At 49.5% G+C, this 19,674-nt stretch overlaps 1 protein-coding gene across 1 annotated transcript; it reads left to right on the forward strand.

Annotated features, from left to right (window-relative positions):
• Positions 1-742: 742 nt before the first annotated feature.
• HHATL (hedgehog acyltransferase like) lies at positions 743-17,448 on the forward strand. The gene is made up of 12 exons (XM_062567638.1): positions 743-782; positions 1,718-1,886; positions 2,339-2,406; positions 2,878-2,991; positions 3,584-3,778; positions 4,741-4,950; positions 8,994-9,165; positions 10,913-11,057; positions 11,441-11,476; positions 12,255-12,456; positions 14,198-14,339; positions 15,732-17,448. Exons 2-12 carry the CDS (start codon positions 1,781-1,783, stop codon positions 15,851-15,853), a joined length of 1,512 nt encoding a protein of 503 aa, XP_062423622.1. The 5' UTR covers positions 743-782; positions 1,718-1,780; the 3' UTR covers positions 15,854-17,448.
• The last annotated feature ends 2,226 nt before the right edge of the window (positions 17,449-19,674 follow it).

Genomic DNA, 19,674 nt, shown 5'->3' on the forward strand with positions numbered 1-19,674 from the left:
GCCTCCCCTCTTCATGGGAGCTACAGGGGCTACACCTTCAGCAGGGCTCGCAAGGTTCGAAGAGGGGTACCGAAGCCCTGAAAGCGCCCTGGGAGAGCAGGAAAGAAGCAGTTTTCCCTGGGCCATGGGTGACTGCTGCCCTCAGCATCCCTGAATCCCACGGGAAACCTCCCCTCTGCGGTCACTACAAGAGGGGCCCCAGCACGCTCAACCCTCCAGCACTCAGAGGAGGCCAGACCCAGATTGCCTGCTTTATTGGGGACTCTTTTTTCAGTCCCTAAAGCCGAGGCCTGGGGTGCTGCCTGTGTCCTGTAAGGAAACCCCGGCTGCCCCCAGGCCGCGACTCTCAGCCCCGGCGGTAAGTTTGGCTGCTGCCCCGGGTCCTCTCTGGCAGCTGCCGTGACAGACAGCTCCTGAACCAGCCCCCCTCTGCAGCGCTGCTCTAAAATAAAAATATCTGCCGCCTGCTCTGCTCCACTCCCTGCTAAACTTACTCCAGGGGCAAGGTGCGGGGCCGGGCACCCGCAGCCAGAAAGAGAAGCCAAGCCGCCCCCCCCAGACGGTCGCCGGACGGACAGACGGATGCAATAGGGAGGCCAGCGGCCACCTTCCCCCCCCCCAAGCTTTTTTCTCCCTTTTCCCCCACCCCGCTCCGCTCTCGACGCCCCACTTAGCAGTGCCGGCCGCTGGAGCCCGAGAGGGCCGCCCGGTCGCTCGGCTCCGGGGTGAGGGTTGGTCGGGGAGGGAGGGGGGCTGCTGCGCTCGGCCGCCCGCCGCTCAAGGTCAGTCGTGGGGACCGGCGTGGGGAGGGCAGCGGAGGCGCGCGCCGGGGGTCGGTGCTCCCCAGCCCGGGGCGGAGGTGGCGGTGGCAGCGGTGGTTGGGGGGGTTCAGGGGGGACGGAGGGCTGCGGCCGGCCGGGCCCCCCGCCGCGGGCGCACCTGAGCCTGCCTGCAGCCCGCGGAGGGAACCCTGCGCCCTGGCACGCCGCTGCGGCTGAGGAGCAATTACGGAGCTAAAACTGGAACGGGCTGCGCGCTCTGCAGCAGCTGCGGCGTGCCCCCCTCCGCCGCCCGGCGCGGGGCGCCCCGTCCCCCCGGGAGCGACCGCGCGCTCTTAACCATCTCCTTGCCCCTTACCCCGGCACGGCACAGCGGGGAAAACTCTTTGATAAGCCTGGGAAGGAGGTAGAAGCTCTTGCAAGCGGCTCCCTTGCCAGCCCCCCCGGGGCACCTTGCAACAGGCACCGGCGCTGCAGAGCGGTGGCAGTTTGCCCGTAAGAAGCAGCTCTGCGCTAGAGACCGTCCAGCCCGGCGGATGCTGCGATGGGAGCTTTAGGCAGCGCTGGACGGGGCCGCAGCGGCGGCGAGGAGAGGCCGAGCGCGGACCAAAGGGCACGGCCAGCATCCCCGCTGGGGCGTTAGCCAGGGGACGAGGCGGCGCGGTGCGTCCGCGCGGCTCCCTCGAGACCTGCCCGCGCGTCCCCCGCGGCAGAGACTCCCCGCGCCGGCACCCTGGGGCGACCGTGGGAGCTCGCTTGCCTCCGAAGGGTGCAGGGGGGGGAGAGTTTACCCAAAGCCAGGCTCCTCGCTGGGGTTTTAGGCTTGTTTCAGCAGCAGTGTTGCTCCCCACACCTGAGCTGTCACCGCAGGGCTCAGCTCCAGCTGAAACTGCTTTCTTTTAAGGGGCTTTCTCACTTTTTTTTCCCCCTCTCTGCAGGTTCCCAGGCTGAGATTTGTTTCCCACCACCACCGGCCGCCGGGGCGGTGAGCCGCTGCCGCGATGGGCGTTAAAGCGATGCTCCCCAGCTACGAGCTGGGCTTTTACGCTCTCACCTTGACGTGCGCCGTAGTGTACAGCGGGAGCGGGATCTTCGAAGCCTCCAGAGGTGACTTCCCTCACCCCCCGGGGTGCGAGGGAGAGGGATTGCGCGTGTGAGCCGAGGGGTCCTTCAGGCACGCGCGCGTAGATACCAGCATAGCCATCCTGGCTTTAATTTTTGCAGAGAATATCTTGGGAAGCCGTCGCGTCTCACCCCAAAAGGGTTAATTAAATATCTGCCTGCCTTCGTGATTACCCCTTAGCTCCAGTTTCCACGGGTCAGGACGACAGGGCTGTGCCAGCATCCTAACAAAGCCAAGGGGCCCGTTCTCAAATTTGTTATTATTATTATTATTATTCTAATCTGGGAGCTGAAAAAAGCCACATGTGCCTGCACCCCTCTGCACAGGGTCTGCTAGGGATCCCCAGGAGGTTGCACCGCGCAAAGGCTCTGCTGGAAACGAGTGTGGAAACAGTTGCTGATCACCGTGGTTTTCCACGGGAATTATTCTTTTGCAGACAGCATGAACAGAAAGGCCTTTCGGGACGGCATAAAACCGGGCTGGCATTACTTCGGCAGGAAGATGGTAAGCGGAGAAAGGAGGTGGTCATTTCCTAGGGCGACCCGGTTAGTGCTGACTGCTGCAAATGCAGAGATGCTTTTTTTCTGCTGCTGACAATGCATTTGGAAAGTCTATGTGACCTTTCCCCCCCCTCCTTTCCAGCGTGTCCTTTAAATAAGGGCCTTTAAAGAAGGCAATATTAGCCCTACAGCACAGCAGATGTGCTGCTTTGTGCACGCCTGGAGAGACAAGCAATCTCTGCAAATCTTTCCCCGGGTTTTATGACTGAGCAAAAGTGCTTGGCAGCCCTTGGGTGGAAAAATGGGAAGATCAGGCTTGGAAAGCTGTGTGACGATGAGGTGCCCTCACAACCTAAATGCCCGTCCAGCCCTTGGTGCGAGTGGACGTCAGACTCCCTGAGATGGGCGCCCGAGGGCCGAGGCCGGTGGAGGGTGAGGGCTCGGGGCAGTAAGGTGCCCTGCTCTGCTTCCGCAGGATGTGGCTGATTTTGAGTGGGTGATGTGGTTCACCTCGTTCAGGAACTTCATCATCTTCGCCCTTTCGGGGCACATCCTGTTTGCCAAGATCTGCTCCATGATCGTACCGCAGGTGAGCGAGCGACCGGGAGGGCGGATTTAGGAGCACAAGGGTGATGCAGAAGAGGAGGTTCCTTGAAGGCAGCGGAGGGGTCTCTACATCTGTCTGTCTGCAAGATGCTTAGGATTCATCCACAGTTGAGGGATATCTGTTTCTTGCACTCAACATGGGCATCGGGGGTGCAGGAACATTTGGATTTGATCAGCCACTTGGAGACCAAGAGGCAAAAACCTGCCAAGCCTCTGTAAATCCAGGCCAGGATGGAGGCTGAGTATGTGGTCTCGTGGGGAGGAGAAGCAAAGGTGGTTTGTGAATGTGCGGGAGCGGGACGAAATGGCAGAGGTGGGAGTCAGATCCATCAAGGGCCCGCTGCAGGGAGGGAACTGCTACCCCCCATGCAGAAACCCAGAATGGAGCTGGACTGCAAGAGATTTTAGTTCGTGATTTTGGAAACATAGTGGTTCTTCCGATCCCATTTTCTGGGTAGTTTCTCATGGGATGCGTGGATGCCAGCAGCTATATTAAATAGATTTGTTAGCTGTGATTGAGAAAGATTGGGACTTTCACAGAGCTGATCATGGAGGGACTCTCTCTCCCCTCGCAGCACCGGGCTGTCATATACATGCTGTACGGGCTCCTGGCTGTGCTGGGCAGCATGGGCCTTGTCTACCTCATGATCATCCTCTCCCACTGCATCATCCTCTACTCTGCCTCACTGGCGAAGCAGAAATGGCTTTGCTACGTGGCTGGGCTCTGCTGCCTTGCATCCTTCAAGGTGGAGCCCTTCAGCTCTTGGCAGGTAGGTGCTGTCTTAGGCCACTCATCTGCTGCATTTCCAAGCCAGTCATGTCCCTCTCCTTGGATTTACCTCCAAGGAGGTCTCCCATAAGCCCTGAGCAGTTCTCCTGCCTCTGTCACAGCTCCCACTGGGTTCAAGAGTACCACACGCTTGGGAACAATCCCACAAGGGCTGTGCCCTGCTTCAGTGGCTTCCTGTTGGGCCGGGGGGGGCTCAGGACACCTGGGTCCTCCTTGTTGCTTGGACAACAGCCTGCCGGGTGGCCTCAGGCAAGATGTGTCGCTGCCCTATGCTTAAGTTTCCCTATCTGTAACAGTACCAGAGTGAGTTCAGTGATGCTCATATCTATTTCTTATACCTCTACCCAGTTAAATACTTCTGCCCTGCTGAGACCATTTAGTCCCTCCTCCCATCGAGGGAGGACAGCATTACCTGTCCTTGCCCATCACCCAGCTCTGAATGGTGCTTCCCTGTGTCAGGCTTGTGCTGCCTTTCCTTGGGAGGGCTCCATCCTACCCCTCCCCAGGACACAGGCTGCTGTGAAATTCCCGTTCTGGAGCAAAGCTTGTGTGTCCCTACAAGATGGCACACCTGGGCCTGGCAGGCAGCTGCCAGCAGGCTCTGCCCTCCCCTGATGCCAGGCAGGAGCCAAGTAATACAGCTTGGGGCTGGGTCTGAGGTTGAAAAGCCTGCTGGCCCCAGTGCTGTAGCTGATGCAAGCCCAGCTTGGTGAAGATGCCACCAAGAGAATCTACCACCTCCCAGCTCCTCCGAGATGCAAAAGCATCAAGCCCTAGTTTTATTATTCTAACATCTAAGGCTAATTAGCCATGGGAGTAATTTGTTTAAGAGTGTAATTAGAAGCTTTAAACCATTCCCCTGGGAGAGGATGTCTTTGGAAAAGTGAGGACGTGCAGAGGTGATGTGAACTGTGTGGTGGTAACTCTTCTTTTCTCACTTAGAGTGGATTTGTAACGGAAGCTTTTGATCTTCAAGATGTCCTCTTCTATGGGGGAAGTGGCTTCACCATCATGCGCTGCATCAGCTTCGCACTCGAGAGCTGTGAGAGGAAGGAGGGCATCTACTCCATCTTCGATCTCCTCAAATACAACTTCTACCTTCCATTCTTTTTCTTCGGGCCTGTCATGACATTTGACCAGTTCCATGCTCAGGTAAATGCCCTGGGCACCTCCTGAGGCCAGGTCACAAGGGGACTATTCCCCTCGGTGCTGTGTTTAGTTGCTTGGTTTTAATGCCTACTTTACCACAGAAAAGCCTCAGTTTCCCCACTGGCAAGTGAAAATACACCTGCATACACAGAGTGTTGTGCAAGCATGAAAATTAGCCTGATGATCTTCTCTGGGTTCGGGAAACACGAACTGTGCTTGCAGCTGAGAGTAGACGGTTCACTGTCTGCACAAATTGCCTGCCAAAATTGCCAGCTTCATGCTACTGCCCCCATGGCTCTGTGCTCTCCTTCCCTGTGGTGCTGAGAAACCACAGTGTGAGCTAGATATCTGACACCTATTGGCATCTGTCTGTGGGGTCCTTTGCATGGCAATGGCCATGAGCATGCACATGTGACAGCATAGGTGTCCTCATGCCCCGTGTTTTCACTCAAGCTTATTCCTGTCTAGCTGGTTCATTCTAGGAGTAAGAATTTCTAGGGCTGTCTCTGTGTCTTAAGATCAAGGTGTTTCTCTAGAAATAAGTAAGTCTGGGCAGAAGGATTTTTATAGCAGGTTGTTTTTCAGCTACCTCATTGGAATTCCTCTGCTCCCTATGAAATGCTCAGGTGCCCAGAGCACCTCTCTTGTATTGCGCATGACCAAAATTACTTTTGAAAGGAGAATTCAAATAGCACTGGAAAATGCATCAGCAGAAATCCAGCCTGGGATTGGACAGGGTTGACCTCTGGGTTCACATTGAAGGATCAAGCTAAATGGCAGCTCTCTTTCCCTTTCCACTCTTCCCATCCCAACATCTTTCTACATCGTTGATGGATTGCCACCAGCAAAGCAAAACATTACTGACTCTTAGGAAGACCCTCTTGCCTGGTCAGCAATGATGGTGGGAAGCCTGTCTACTGATTGCCATTTCCCTTACTTCCTTTTAAAGAATAATAATTAAATAGAATTTATGGATCCCAATTAACAACTGGACACAAGAGCATCTTAGGAATTCTTTTATGAATTCAGAAGAATAGCCAGCCAGTGCCCAGGATGGGTGAGAGCAGCCAGAGCATCCCTGGTATGGAGGCAGGAAGACTGAAGTCTGACCAAAGGCCCACCCAGTCCAGCACCTTGTCTGCAAAGCTGGCCTACATGGTTGTCAACACGTGGTGGACAATGTAAGAAAGGGTCTGCACTGGTCTTGTTCCCTGCAGTGAGACCTGGGACCCTTCCTGTACTGGAGTTAGCACTGGACCATCGTGTTTAATTGCCTGGCTGAAACTGTCCTCCAAAGTTGTCTAACTCCCACTGCCAGCTTCCACAACCCCTTGTGGCTCTGAGTCTCACCACTCCTGCATGAGCTGTATGGTTAACTACCATTTCCTGATTTGCTTTTCAAACTTGCTCCTGGAAGGGACCTCCATCTGAAAATGCCCAGAGAGGAAATGGTAACTCAGGCAAGGATCTGGTGATCCAGAAGGTTGTATTGTGGTGGCATCACTTGAATGACGGGGATCCACCCAGATGCTGAGCTTGTAGGTGGGGAGCTGCATGTCTGAGCTGCTGGCCATGAAGCTGCTGTTACTGCAGGATGAGAGCCGATCTGAGTCCTGCCAAGGACACACCTTGTCCTGCCAAGGACAACCTTGTGCTTGTGTGCTTGTATTGAAAGGATGGGACGACATCCCTATTTATGGCTGGAGATAGAATCAAGATCCCTTGTATTTCACAGATCCATTTTGGAGGAAGCTTGACCCTGAGGATCCTAAGAACCTTCTCCAAATCAGCTTCAGCCTCCCCTGGGAAGGATGCTCATAGTGCACAGAGTCCATCAGCAGCTGGTTCTTAGTAGACAAAGAACAGGGACTGCTGGGCTCCAGCCAGGCTCCTTTCCTCACCGTGTTCCTTTACAGACACCAGCAGAAATGCTGAGGGTGCCCACCGTCTCATCCTGAGGCTCAATCTTTCCAGCTATGATTTATCTGTCAGGCTGAAGTCCCAGCAAATGTGGCTCCGGCAGCCTCGCTGTCCAAGCTCCTCCAGCGGGGCCTCAGTGCCTAGGGCTACCCTTCTCCCTCCATACTATTTTTTTTTCTCCAGTTCCCGCTAGTCTCTCCTACAAGACAGTCACAGCCTTCCGCACAGGCAGCCCTGGCTTCTTTTAACGTCTATATTAATCGTGGCAATAAACTCCTGGCGCCTGCAAGACTCGAACTTCCATTGCCCTTACGAGGCTTAAACTGTTATTTTTTCTGTTTGGCTCCTTTTTGCAGAGCCATAAACCAGGATGTTTATTACAGTCATCACCACTTAATGAGCAATTCTCCCTTTTCTTTTTAAAACATCTCCCTTAAAGGCAGAGGGAGCAAGTCCCCAACTCTTTTCCCCCTCCAGCCAGGGGCCCTGTCTTGGCCTGGCCACTACTGCCATCTCCTGGCTAGATCACCCCTGCACTGCTGGAGCTGCAGTTAATTGCAGAGGCTATACAAACTGTCCAGCAGAAATTCTGGGGGCAGAAAGATCAAATCCCTTCTCTAGGATGGCATGTGGGTGGCCCAGTTAGGGGACAGCTCTGTCTCTTTGGCTCCTACTGGTGCTACCCTTTGGTAGACCCCTTGTACACTATGCGTCCCTCATACACAGTGGGACCTGCAGGTCTACAGCAGGTCCCAGGTAGGCTGAAGAGGTGCCAGTGAGTGGCACTGGTCTTAGTGAGAGGATGCTCAGATCATTCCCTAATCCCGACACGCAGTAACCACAAAGCTGATCTTTGGCCGAGTTCATTCTACTACCTGGCTCCAGGGGAGCTGAGCAGACGCTGGATCTTCCTTACTGGGATTCAGGGAACAAATTCACCTCTGAATGGCTGAAAATGTGTTTGTAGGGGGGTGGCAAGGAACAGCCCCGATCTCAATGAAATGGTGCCAGGGTGCTGTGACCATGGACAGAAATAAGAATGGGAGTTGATGGGCGCAGAGGAGTCATGCCCTGTGATACAAGTGGGAAACCATCACCAGTGGGAAACTGAAGCCCCATGTCCACTCATAGGTCTCTGTGCCAGAGCCCAGCCTCCCTTGGCAGATCCTCAGTCGTTCATCACCTTGCCAGAGCCCTCCCTGGCATTGCTGGCGTGGCGTCAGCTGCAGGAACGGCGGCCTGCAGCAGCTTGCCCCTGCCAGATTGAATGCCTGCTTCAGCTCAGGGTTTAGAGGCCTCTTCATTTCCTTAAAGCAGGAGGGTCTTAGGTGCACTCTGCATATGACAGAAGCAAGCAAATCTGGCAAAGGCTTTAATTCCCAGGAATCATCCGGTTCTGACGACTGGGCTACTGCGGCAGCTTGCAGATTACTTTCTGAGAACTCCCACCTCTTGCAAGGAATAAAAAGAGTAATAAACATAAGAGGATTTTGGATACAGCAGCAATTTTTACGGCAATGCAGGGAAGCGAGGCCATCAATCTGCCCAGGGTAATCCTAAAAGCTTACTCTGATGATTTTTATATTACAACGTCCAGAGACATGACAGCTCCTGGAGGCAAAGCCTGGCCCATGATTACACCAGGCACAGCAGAGAGAAAAGCCCTTTCAGTCAGATCTCAGCTGGCTCTGGATGGCCCCTTGAGCAGCCTTCTCTTTCATTTACAAGATAGCTTCCTGAAGCAGAAGCTCTGGAGACCATCAGCCATCCTCTTCCTCCTGCTCCCAAACGACTGATTTCTCCGCCTAGCCTAAAATAATGGGCAGTGTGTCCCCACCTTGCTCAGGCAAGGATCTCCAACAGGATTCCAGCCCATATGGAGGCTCATAAATGTCCTTTCCAGTATACAGCTGCAGTATCCTGTAGATGAGACAGGTGTGATGCTTGCTCCCACTTTGTGACCTCAGCAAAGACCACCCTCAAGTTAAGTTGATTTTCTGACCATGTACCTTTGGATAAATCCTGAACCTCAGCTCCCTGATGGGTTTGAGTTTCTCTAGATGGAGGAACTTTCTGCCCAGTTTCTCCTTCAGCTCAGTCCTTTTCTTGGTTTGCCATCCTGACAGGTGAGCACCCGAGAGCTGCAACGTAAAGATGATGAGATGAGGAGCATCCGGATCCATGCTGTCCTCCATGTGGGGATCATCATTGCTGTGGACATCTTCTTCCACTTCTTTTACATCCTCACTCTCCCTTCTGACCTGAAGTTTGTTAACCGCCTCTCAGACTGGTCCTTAGGTGAGTGGCCATGTGGGGACATGTTCACACATGTAGTTGACTTCAAGGCAGCCGTGAGTGATTCAGATCTTCTCCCCTCTCTATTGAGACACCTCATCAATCTCAACCCAATATAGGCAAGTTTGATTACAGCCCTTCTTCTTCTAGCTGGTGATACACAGAGCTGAGGTTGGGTAGCTCTGGAGAGCAAGCTGGCCTAGGTCTCCTGCTCTCATAGAGGACAGAGAAAATTATTTAGCTTTGGATTTAAGAGGCTGAGCACCAAGCTGTTCCCATTGCCTTTGGACAGCAAGGAGAGCTCAACATCTCTGAAAATCAGGCCAATGATGTTGCAAGAGCAATATCTAGTACATCAGATTCACAGAAGGGGTGGCCAGTTGTGATGGTAATAAAGTGGGGTATTGTGAACCACTAAAATGGTTGGGGCCTGGAGCACAGCTTGTATAGGGAGCAGCTGAGCTTGAGAGTATACTTCAGTATGGCTTCAAAGGAGTCTCAGGAGGTCTACCTACTTTCTTCAGCTACCTAAGGAAGATTATAAAGAAGATGGAGACAGATTCTTTTTGCAGGTTGATAGTGAAAAAGAACAAGAAAAGGGACACAAGTTGCAGCAAGAGAAAGTTTGATTGCATATAAGGATTTTTTTTCATAAAAAGAATGATTAAACACTGGAACAGGGGCTCTGCGAGGTTGTGGAGTCCCCAGAGATAGTGCTATTCAAAATTCATACAGACGAGGTACTGAGAAACCTAATATCGGTTCAGATTTGGCTCTGCTCTGATTGGAGGTGGACTAGGGACCTCCAGAACCAAACTCTCAGGATAAAAAGCAGGGTCTGCGCTAGCATTCAGCTAGCAGATGGGCAGTGGATTTCAGCTGCTCAAACATGTGTCTGTTGGCAGCATTTGAGATACAGTAGGGTGTCTGACCTCCACTCAGGGCTGGCAGAGGGAAAGTCAGAGCTGGAGGAAACCTGTGCCTCTCTGGAGTGGTAGCTGGAAGCTGGGCAGGAAATCCTAGTGCATCTAGAATAGCAGCAGACATTGATTTAGGCCGTCCTAAGAGATCCAGATGGACTGACTGACTGCATATATGTGTCACTTCCGAAGCTGAGTAGCTCTGCAGGCTCCATTGATTGTACGAGCCAGATCATCATGCATAGTGGAAGCTGAGGCACATGGCTCACATTGAGACATCATGTGGCTATTAATCTGTGTGCTGAATCCTACCAAAATAGGAGGGTTTTTAGCTTCTGTTTGAAGAGGAATTTGAAATCTTTGGTGTACAGAGATCACTTTTCCATTGTCAGACACCTCTCCAATACAGATATTTGGCCCCTGTACTGCTGCAGTTACATCTATGGAGTTACATTTCAATGGAGGTGGCAATAAAACCTGAGAGGTCAGAGTTGAAAACTGTGATGAGTTTGTTAATGTTTAACAAGTCTTAGAGGAAAAGAAAGAGCTTGTGAGGAAGGAAATGAAATTTGTGTGACTCTCTCTGACTACTAATACCAACAAACGGCTCCTTCCAAAACGCAAGAATGTATTATCCTTTGGTTCAAGCTTCTTAAAAGGCTACTTAGTTTTAAAAGTTCTGTTGGTCCCAGACAGCATTAAACTCTTCCCTCGCTGCCGTATTTGTTGCAATAGACTACACAGTCCCATGATACAGAAGATCCCCCAGAGTCCTGAAAATGATACCTCCTGTACTCCTCTTCACCTGTTTGACTCCTATTTTACTCCAGCTGGCCTGGCCTATTCCAATTTGGTGTACGACTGGGTGAAAGCTGCTGTCATGTTTGGAGTCATCAACACCATTGCCCGACTGGACCACTTGGACCCACCACAGCCCCCCAAATGCATCACCATGCTCTATGTCTTTGCAGAAACGTGAGTAGTCCTCACACAATGGTGAATTCAATCCAAAAGAAATGTGCATGGAGGGGAGAAGGTCTTGGCTGTGCTTCAGAGCAGCTGGCATATAGGCTAAAAATTGGCTAGGCTGAGTAGTCTATTCTGAATGTATAGCCTAGACCTGGCCATTGCCCAGGGAAAATATCCTTGGGTAAGAAGCAATGGATAATGAGGAAGACTGCAACCAACAGCAATCCATAGAACCTATGCAAGAAAGGACTAGTCTGATCAAAAATGCTGAAAATGAGGTTTTAGGTTTCCCTCTCTGGGTCACTGAGTGCCTTTTCTGGATGACTACTGAGTAAAAGGCAATCATTAATCCTTGTATTCTAACATGTTTTTTATTGTCTTTATTTTAGGCACTTTGACAGAGGGATTAATGACTGGCTATGCAAGTAAGTCTCAGTGTCTCTAATCAATTGTCTCCAGGGTGGTTTGGAGTCTTCTTTTTCGTCGCACAGCAATGCAACATTAAACATTGTTCATCCCAAAAGCTAGGTGTCCTCTCTTTTAGGTATATCCTACTCAGGTAAAGAGCCAGGCTTAGTCTGTTTATCCCAAAGAATATTGAATTAATAAACACAAAGTGCAAGAGCCTTCACAGGGAGGAATAAGAGAATCCTGCCTCAGAATATCCTCTAAGTTTGAGAGATTTTCTGTTCCCTAGAAGGAGCAAGAGTCAGGTTTATAATCCCCCAGGAGGAAAGGGGAATTGAGCCCAGGTGTAGCTCAAACTATCCTTTTTTATTCAGGATATGGGGCATCTACAACTCCCTCAGCCTTTCAGCTCTCTTCAGCCATGGGGACATGCTAGCAAACCTGTACCAAAAGTGATGGCTGCTCTGTGCTGAAATGCTGTGTACCAGGAGGTCTCAGACAACCTGCAATTTTATGGATCGCTGTTTTATCAACAAAGGAGGAAAAGGATGGTATTTTGTCCTTAGAGGAGCTACTGGTTTGCAAGGAATATAAGCAATGAATAGCTGGACTATAATCAAAATCAGTTTATTGCTAGAACTTGTCACCCCAAACTTCCTTCCCCTCTCACCAGGGCACTCTAGAGCCACCCATCTGTGAGATGGATCAATGCTTGTGGTGGATCGGTGCGGAAGGAAGGGCTCCTGAGGGTTCTCCTCCACTATAGGAAGTACCAACTGCTTTCTTTTGCATTAGGTATGTGTATGATCACATTGGGGAGAACCATGATAACGTTCTGAAGGAACTCATGGCCACTATCTCCACCTTTGCCATCACTACCTTGTGGCTGGGGCCCTGTGAAATTGTTTACATCTGGTCCATCTTCAACTGCTTTGGCCTCAACTTCGAGCTATGGGTGCAGAAGTTCTTCCAGCGGGAACCCTTTGCCAAAATGGAGGTGAGGAGGTTGGCTGCAAGGGAATGGGAAGATCAGAGGGTCTAAGATCAAATTTTGGTCCTGGAAACATCAGTGTTTCTAGGGAGCTTGAACTTGTTTATACAAATGGGATCCATATTCATCTGAGACCCAAGAGGCAACACCCCTGATACTGTACATGTCCAGGTGCTCCTGCCTGGAAATCTGCAGCTCTCTGCTTCCTGCTCTGCAGAATCCCACAGCCTATAGCGTTCTTGTGATCAACCTGCCAGCTGTACAAGAGAAGGACAGTCCTGTTCATGCAGAAAACAATGGGATGCACAACAGGATGACACCCACCTAGATCAAGCTCCTGCCAGGCCCTGTGGAGCTTCATAGGAAACGTAAGCTAGATATGCAGCATTCAAAAGGAAAAGAGATGCCCAAGAGAACCAGAATTTCAGCCCTAGTGAGGCCTCAGAGTAGCACAGGTAGACTCAAAGTCTAAGGTATGTTCACAGGAAAATATTTATGCATTTCCATATGGAAATTATTTTTTCTTGTTCTGCAAAACATTTTGGCATTTTGAGTATTTTCAGTCTGATTTGTGATAAAAACAAATGTTCAGTTACTACAATTAGTTCTTTTCCAACCTCTCTAAAGCTTGGTGCCCAATCTCTGTTTCGGACCAGGATGCTTTAGAGAAAGTTTGGAAATAAAATTCAGGAAACTCCATCATGGAAATAATTCTATTGTTTGTTTGGGTTTTGCCCAATGTAAAAAGTCTGGCTGATCCAGTAAAGCTGATCCATTAAAGACAACTTTTGAATGAAAACTTCATAGAAAAATCCTCACATTTGTTCTCCCTGTGGAACTTTTAATCAGATTATAGCACTCGCAGCCAGTGAAATCTTCTTCCCCGTGGCAGCACAATTCTCAGTACTAAATGGCCTGGGGATTCACTGTGCTCTTTGAAGATTGCTATAAACCACTTCTCTTCTCCACTTGCAGCAGCTGCTCCTGAGGATTATGTACTGGTGACAATTTCACTCTGCTGCTGTCACTAGTTTTCAGCTCTTTTTTTAAATCCCTAAGAAACAATTTCTACCAGAAGCTTGGAGTGATTTGCATATAGGGCTAATAATAATCCTAGCAAACAACAACAGCATTCATCTGCTTTGAGGGACATCTTACCCAAGGCAACAGATCAGGAAAGGAGTTACCAGCCAGAACTATTAACATGAAACCATGCTTAACAATTTGGCCTTACACGTGGGACATCAAAAGGCCAACCCAGAGACCCAAATGCATCTGAGTTGCCCTCAACCCAGGAGCAGAGCAGCAGTTTTACATCAACCTTATGCTTCTTAATCCCACATACACTAAAGGCTGCTCAAATTTATGCCTACCCATCTGGGATCCCAGCTGGAGTTTGGCTGTTATGAACCAGTAGATCAGCACATCTCCTTTCCTTACCCCTTTTCCTGAAGGTTGGTAAGGATCTTGGTCACATTTACCAGCCTTCACAGAGCTTAGGGTGCTGGGGAGCACTGTTCTGAGGTCTCCAAACAACTCAGTGAGGACCTAACTTCAGGCCTGAAGAGCCGTGTTGGCTCTGTATGGAGCTACCAGCATGTCTTGGGACCCATGGCTCACCAGGTAAGTTGTCCAGAGATAACTGGCTGTGATCACACAAGATCTGAGAAAGAAAAACTAAAACAATTTCATCTCTGTAAGAACAAGCCCCATTTTCCCTGATTCTCTGCTCCTCTCCCCTGAATAGGCCAAAATGTCAGAGGCCATGTCTCGGCGGATTAGGGCAGTCTTTGGGGCAGCAAACTTCTGGGCCATCGTCCTCTACAACATCCTGGCCCTCAACAGCCTGGAATTTGCATTGCTGGTTACCAAGAGGCTCCTCCTGAGAGGTAAGGTGCTACCAATCTCCTCAGTGAGCGATCTCATCTTAATGTGGGACACAAGGGAGTGGAGCTGGGGACTGGGACTTGTGAGTTCTCTTGGGTCCAGAATGGCCTGGCCATTAACTCAGTATGTGACCACCCTCAAGCTACCTTAATTCGGATGGGCAGCACCTTCCTCACCTACAAAATGTGCAGAAAGCGGCTTCTTTTCTCCTACTCTTTTCATGCAAGCCCTGTGAGGCACAAGTCATCTTTAACGTGTTTGTATAGCTCCTAGGGCAGCAGGATGATTGGGACTTTTTGCAGCAATGAAAAAGCTTTTGTCAACCTGCCAAGGCAGGCTGAGTCCAGTCCTCCCTGGCTGGGAAATTGTTCCCTTCCTGGAGAGAGGGTTTTACTCAGCCTACCTCATTTCCCTTTGCTTTAGCACTTATTCCTGTGTCAGCCTGAAAGTGATAGGTACAAATCTTCACTCCTAACCTATCTACTTTCTAATTATCTATACTTGGTTCCCTCTGTCATTAAATATAGCAGTTCATGCTAGGCTCCTATTAAACAATCTTATCAGTACGTTTCTTATCAGTAGATGGCAACACTATTTTGAAGTCTGTTCAAAGAGTGCAGCGTATAAATAGTTACGTGGAATCTATGCCCTCCTGGCCCTTCTCTGGGCCAGAAGCTGGCATAGGAAATGGATAATGTGATGCTTTGGGTTCAGTATGTCAGAAGTTCCTGCTAGTTGAGCTAGCTGGCTTTTCCTGGTTGCATTATTCATTTCAGAGGTCCTATTTTAGCAGGTACAAAATCTGTGTCTCTCATCTGCCATGGATACCAGACTTGCGGTTACAAAAGCCATCACGCTCTTCCCAAGTGGAAGGGGAATTCTCTGCCCCTGGGTTGCTTATCTAGGTGACAAATAGGTGTGTTTTCCTGCATATACACTGTGTCCACTATGTTAGGTACAGGACATGGCTCAGGTGAGATCTTCAGTGTCAACTGGACTCAAAGCTTTCCGAAAGTCACAACACTGAGCAACAAGAGGTTTTGGCAGGTTTACTTGGCAGAAAGTCAACTATCCAGTCTGAATTTAGGGGAAAGAAGGAGGTTTGTCTTGGGGGGAAGGGGATGCTCAAAGCCATTTGAGCATTTTCCAGCTTTGACTGCAGTACATGATGCTTTGGTAGACACAGGCACCACTTCATCTCAAATCTGCCCCTGGGGATTTCTCTCCTCTGTCAATGAAGTTGTAGGGCTGGATCCGAAGTAGAAAATGATGTTGGCCACTGTGAGCTTGTGGGACCTCCCAAGCCTGCCTGAGCAGAAGTGGTGTTGGAGAAGAGCTGGCCCCATTAGGCAAATGATGACACAAAGATGACCATATCTCCCTCCATCTTTCAGGTTTCCCTGTCAGCACCTTGTCCATCTGGTTCATCACATACTGTGGAGTGCAGCTGATCAAAGAGCGTGAGCGTGTCCTGGCCATTGAGGAGGAGAAGCGTGACAAAGCAAAGAAAGAGTAGAGGAAAACATCAGCTGGCCTACCTCAAAACCTCAGCTCCTCTCTGACCACCTGTCAGGCCAGCCACTGACAGGGGCCCTCCAAGCACTCCTAGCAATCAAACTGCTGAAGCTCATTTGTGTGTAAGTCACCTGGAAGGTGCACTCTCTTGCTGCAGTAAAGATCTTCTGTAAGACACCCATGGGTGGTATGCAGGCTAGCCATGCCTGGCAGGCTGCTGAGGTAGGCTCCTGATCTATTTCTTTAAGGCCAGAAAGCCATCCTCATCATTTATCTGAACCTCTGACATATTACAGACCTAGAGATTTCACCCCTTGGTTTCCGTAACATCTCGTCCACCAGAGCATTTGGCTCTCCAGAAAGACTATGTCTTCCAGAGGCTATCCAACTCCAACTCCTGGAGGTTTTAGGATGAACTGGGCATATAGCTATGAGAAAGGGATTAACTAGTGCTGACCCTGCTCTGAGCAGACCCTCTCCAGGTTATTTCCAGCTCAAATTTCTTTTACTACAAGAAATAGTCAACATCCACTGTCAAGTATTCAACATCTATATTATGTAGTAAGGACTTTAAAATGGCTCAGCACAATATATACCTATGATGAGGCTAATAAATAAATAAAACAGTCTTTATATCAAAGGAAAAGAGTACTAGAAATTGCACATTGAACAGTAATTATCTCCCTTCCACTGTCAGCCATGCAGAGTGATTCTGCTGTAATCTCAAACCCTCTGCAGAACTGCAGTTCTATATGTCTTGAAAAAATAATTTAATGCCATCCTCATGCCTATTTAATGAAAACATGGGAGATGATATACCTGCTTCAGGGCAAGGGAACATCATATACCAGTTGCCTGTGGAACAGGCACACTGAAGAAACACAACGCGAGACTCGCCTAACCCCTCGGTCCCCAGGCCCTTACTCAGACCCAAAGCGTGCTCCACTGAGGCATGTGAAACAGATGCAGCCACTATGACCATCTTGCTGTGATTTATGCCCTGGGATTCAAACCAAATCTCACTCCTGTTTGCTCCATGCCGTGGAAGAAGCAGTTTGCATTCCTACCCATGGCTGAGAAACAGAGGACTTTGTACCCATCTCTTGCTTACTTCCTGCCATCCAACCCTTTGCTCAACTGACTTTGGTCAACACAACCTAAACCCATGACTATGTGGCTGAATGAGCACATACACACATATAATCAAGGAGAAAGACTCTGAATGAAGGGCAGTGATTTGGGTGGGGAAGCAAAATCATTTGCTAGCACACTTTAAGCAGTAGACTTTGGGACACTGTATGTGAAATGGATTGAATAAATGTACCCATGTGAGACACAGGGTCTCACAGAAAAGATAACGGAAATATCCCTGGGTTTCTTGTAACTTTGGACTAACATAAGCAGCCTTATTTCTGAATCATGTCAGTTCTTGGTGAGAGCAGGATCTGGACCACTTTGCAACCTGAGTGGAGATGCTTGGTGTTGGTGTGTTCTGGTTTCCCTGTGGATAAAACAGGAATTGTTCTTAGCCGGCTTTCAGCTCTGCCAAAGTATTTTATGAGGTCCCTTCTATATGTCATTTATTTATTTAGTAAATAAATGTTGGACATTTACAGAGTCTGCTGCCAGTCTCTATTTAGCTGCTATAACGCAGATAATAACATGGGCAATGCACGGCCATCTGAGATGAGAGACAGGAGGATCTGTTCACAGGCCTGCATGTCCCACCTCCAATTTTTCAGCTGCCATGCATATCACTTTTCAACACAGGCTCTGCTGCTGGACACTACCAAATTTCTTGCTAGTTTCTTGACCTCCCTATCATCTCAAATTTTTTCTATACCATCAAAACAGCTAAGACATGATGTGTTTACTCCTAGTGTAAAATTCAGCTCTTCTCCTGAATATGTATGTATCCTTGCACAGCTGAAGACATGCTGAACTTCAGCAGACTGAGACTAAGGACTCTATGTCTCCAGGTGGTACAGCTCAGGTCTCTGGCTGCCCAGAAGGAGAAACAGAGTCACCAACCTCTTGATGTCAAAGTGAATGACTCACATGGCAAAGCCCAGTGACTCTGCAGTGCCCTCCTGACTTGGATCCTGTTGGAGAGAAAATAACCCATTCACTAAGAATCTAAATTTACCCAGCAGCTGCATATCTTGAAATTGCCAGAAGGAGCTAATCTTAGACACCATCTGAGCGAGTAATTTGTTACAGAGCCAGTGGATGGGAGAACTCGGGCTTTCCCCTACTTTGCATGAAGTTAACCCTTAGCCACTGTGCTCACTGCTGCTGTTAGAAGCCAAAGCGTGCTGGTAGGCCTGTGGCCAAAGCGGTGCTGTCGTGGCAGTGTCTGACACTGCTCTGCCCTGAGCAAGAGACGTATAGCCTCAGTATATGCCTCTGTGGAACAGGAATTATGAAATGTTCATCTCCCTCCTGGAGTATATCTCATCTGATCTGGTTCTTACCTGGCTGTGATAGCAAATTGAGGTGCTAAGAAAAGCAAATCTTTGTTACAGCTACAAACTCAAATTAACAGCCCTACACTGGACAGCTTCCTATCCAGTCCAACAAGGCAATAATTCTTGCACTCATCTTTCTTGCCCTTTGAGTTTGTATGCCAGCAGAAAAACACCGGGGAAGGAGGATCCTGCTACATTACCAGCCTTTAGTGATGCTTTCCACACATTCTCACTCACTGCTGTGTTGTAGGGAAGGAGTGCTGTCCACTTGGAGATACACATAGTAACTGCTCTTAGTCTTAGTTTCCAGCCATTGGAAATCATTAGCTGTAGTCTCATTAGACCTAGGACTAGCTAGCTGAGAGCTACCTCAGAATAGCCTATGGGGCTATGTCCAGGGGCTATACTGTCTATCAAACAGCAGTCAGCACTGCCAGGTGTGTAACCCCAGGATGCTGAGTCGACTCACCTGTTTTAACATTTGCACAGAGGTATCTGAATGGTAAGTGTGCTCACTACCACTCTGCATCCACATGTGCCATCTCATCTGCTCTTAGATGTTAAAGCCCTCTAGTCTTGGCCAGTACTTGCTTGGAGACCAGCTTATGTTCATGGTTAGACACAGCAACTGAAAGATGAATAGGAAAAATCTACTGTGATCAAAACCTCCACAAGAGATAGCAGTTGGCAAAGGCTCAAAATTTATGATTTCCTCAGATTCAACTGCTATCAACAGAAAGAAAAATGTCTCCCTCAGCAATCAGATGTGGCATAAGCACTTCAGCGTGGCAGAACTCAGCCCAAGCCCTGAGAAATCCTATTGACTTGCCTGTGCATAGATTGTAAATAGCAACAACCACCCAATGTGAGCAAATAAAAGCCAAGAATGCAGCTAGAGTAAACACACAAGTGAGAAAAGAATGCAACGCTCGAGATCCAGCCTGAAAATGTGTAACTTAATATGTAAGAAGAAAAGAAAGCCAAACTCCAGCTACTTGGTGGCTGAGATGATCTGAAGCTTGTGGCTGAGCTACAACTAAAGCAATGATGGCTTTTTCCCCCCAGGGCTCGGCGGGTTCGTGGGACGTGCACAACGGCTCCAAAAGCACCTTTGAGTCTCCCTGCTAGCACTGTGTGGCTGCGTGAGCCACCCAGGGCACAAAGTTACTCAGAGGGTTTTGGGTCCACCGGTTTGACCCTCTGTCCTACTAGGTCATAGCAAAAAATTGCTTGGGGAAGGCTCACCCTTAGCTGAGCTGAGTGTGGCTGTGCTCAGGAGCCAGAGAGGTTTCTGTTTTACAGAAGGGTGTCTTGAGGTTGCCTGTGCTAGCTACATCAATCCTGATGGCAGCCA

Source organism: Rhea pennata, chromosome 2, assembly GCF_028389875.1.
Source record: "Rhea pennata isolate bPtePen1 chromosome 2, bPtePen1.pri, whole genome shotgun sequence".
NCBI lineage: Eukaryota > Metazoa > Chordata > Aves > Rheiformes > Rheidae > Rhea > Rhea pennata.

Coding starts and splice junctions, on each gene's coding strand:
- HHATL (XM_062567638.1), top strand. CDS start 1,781: ATGGGCGTTAAAGCGATGCTCCCCAGCTACGAGCTGGGCTTTTACGCT. Junction 2,407..2,877: donor ATTACTTCGGCAGGAAGATG/GTAAGCGGAGAA, acceptor CTGCTTCCGCAG/GATGTGGCTGATTTTGAGTG. Junction 12,457..14,197: donor AACCCTTTGCCAAAATGGAG/GTGAGGAGGTTG, acceptor TCCCCTGAATAG/GCCAAAATGTCAGAGGCCAT.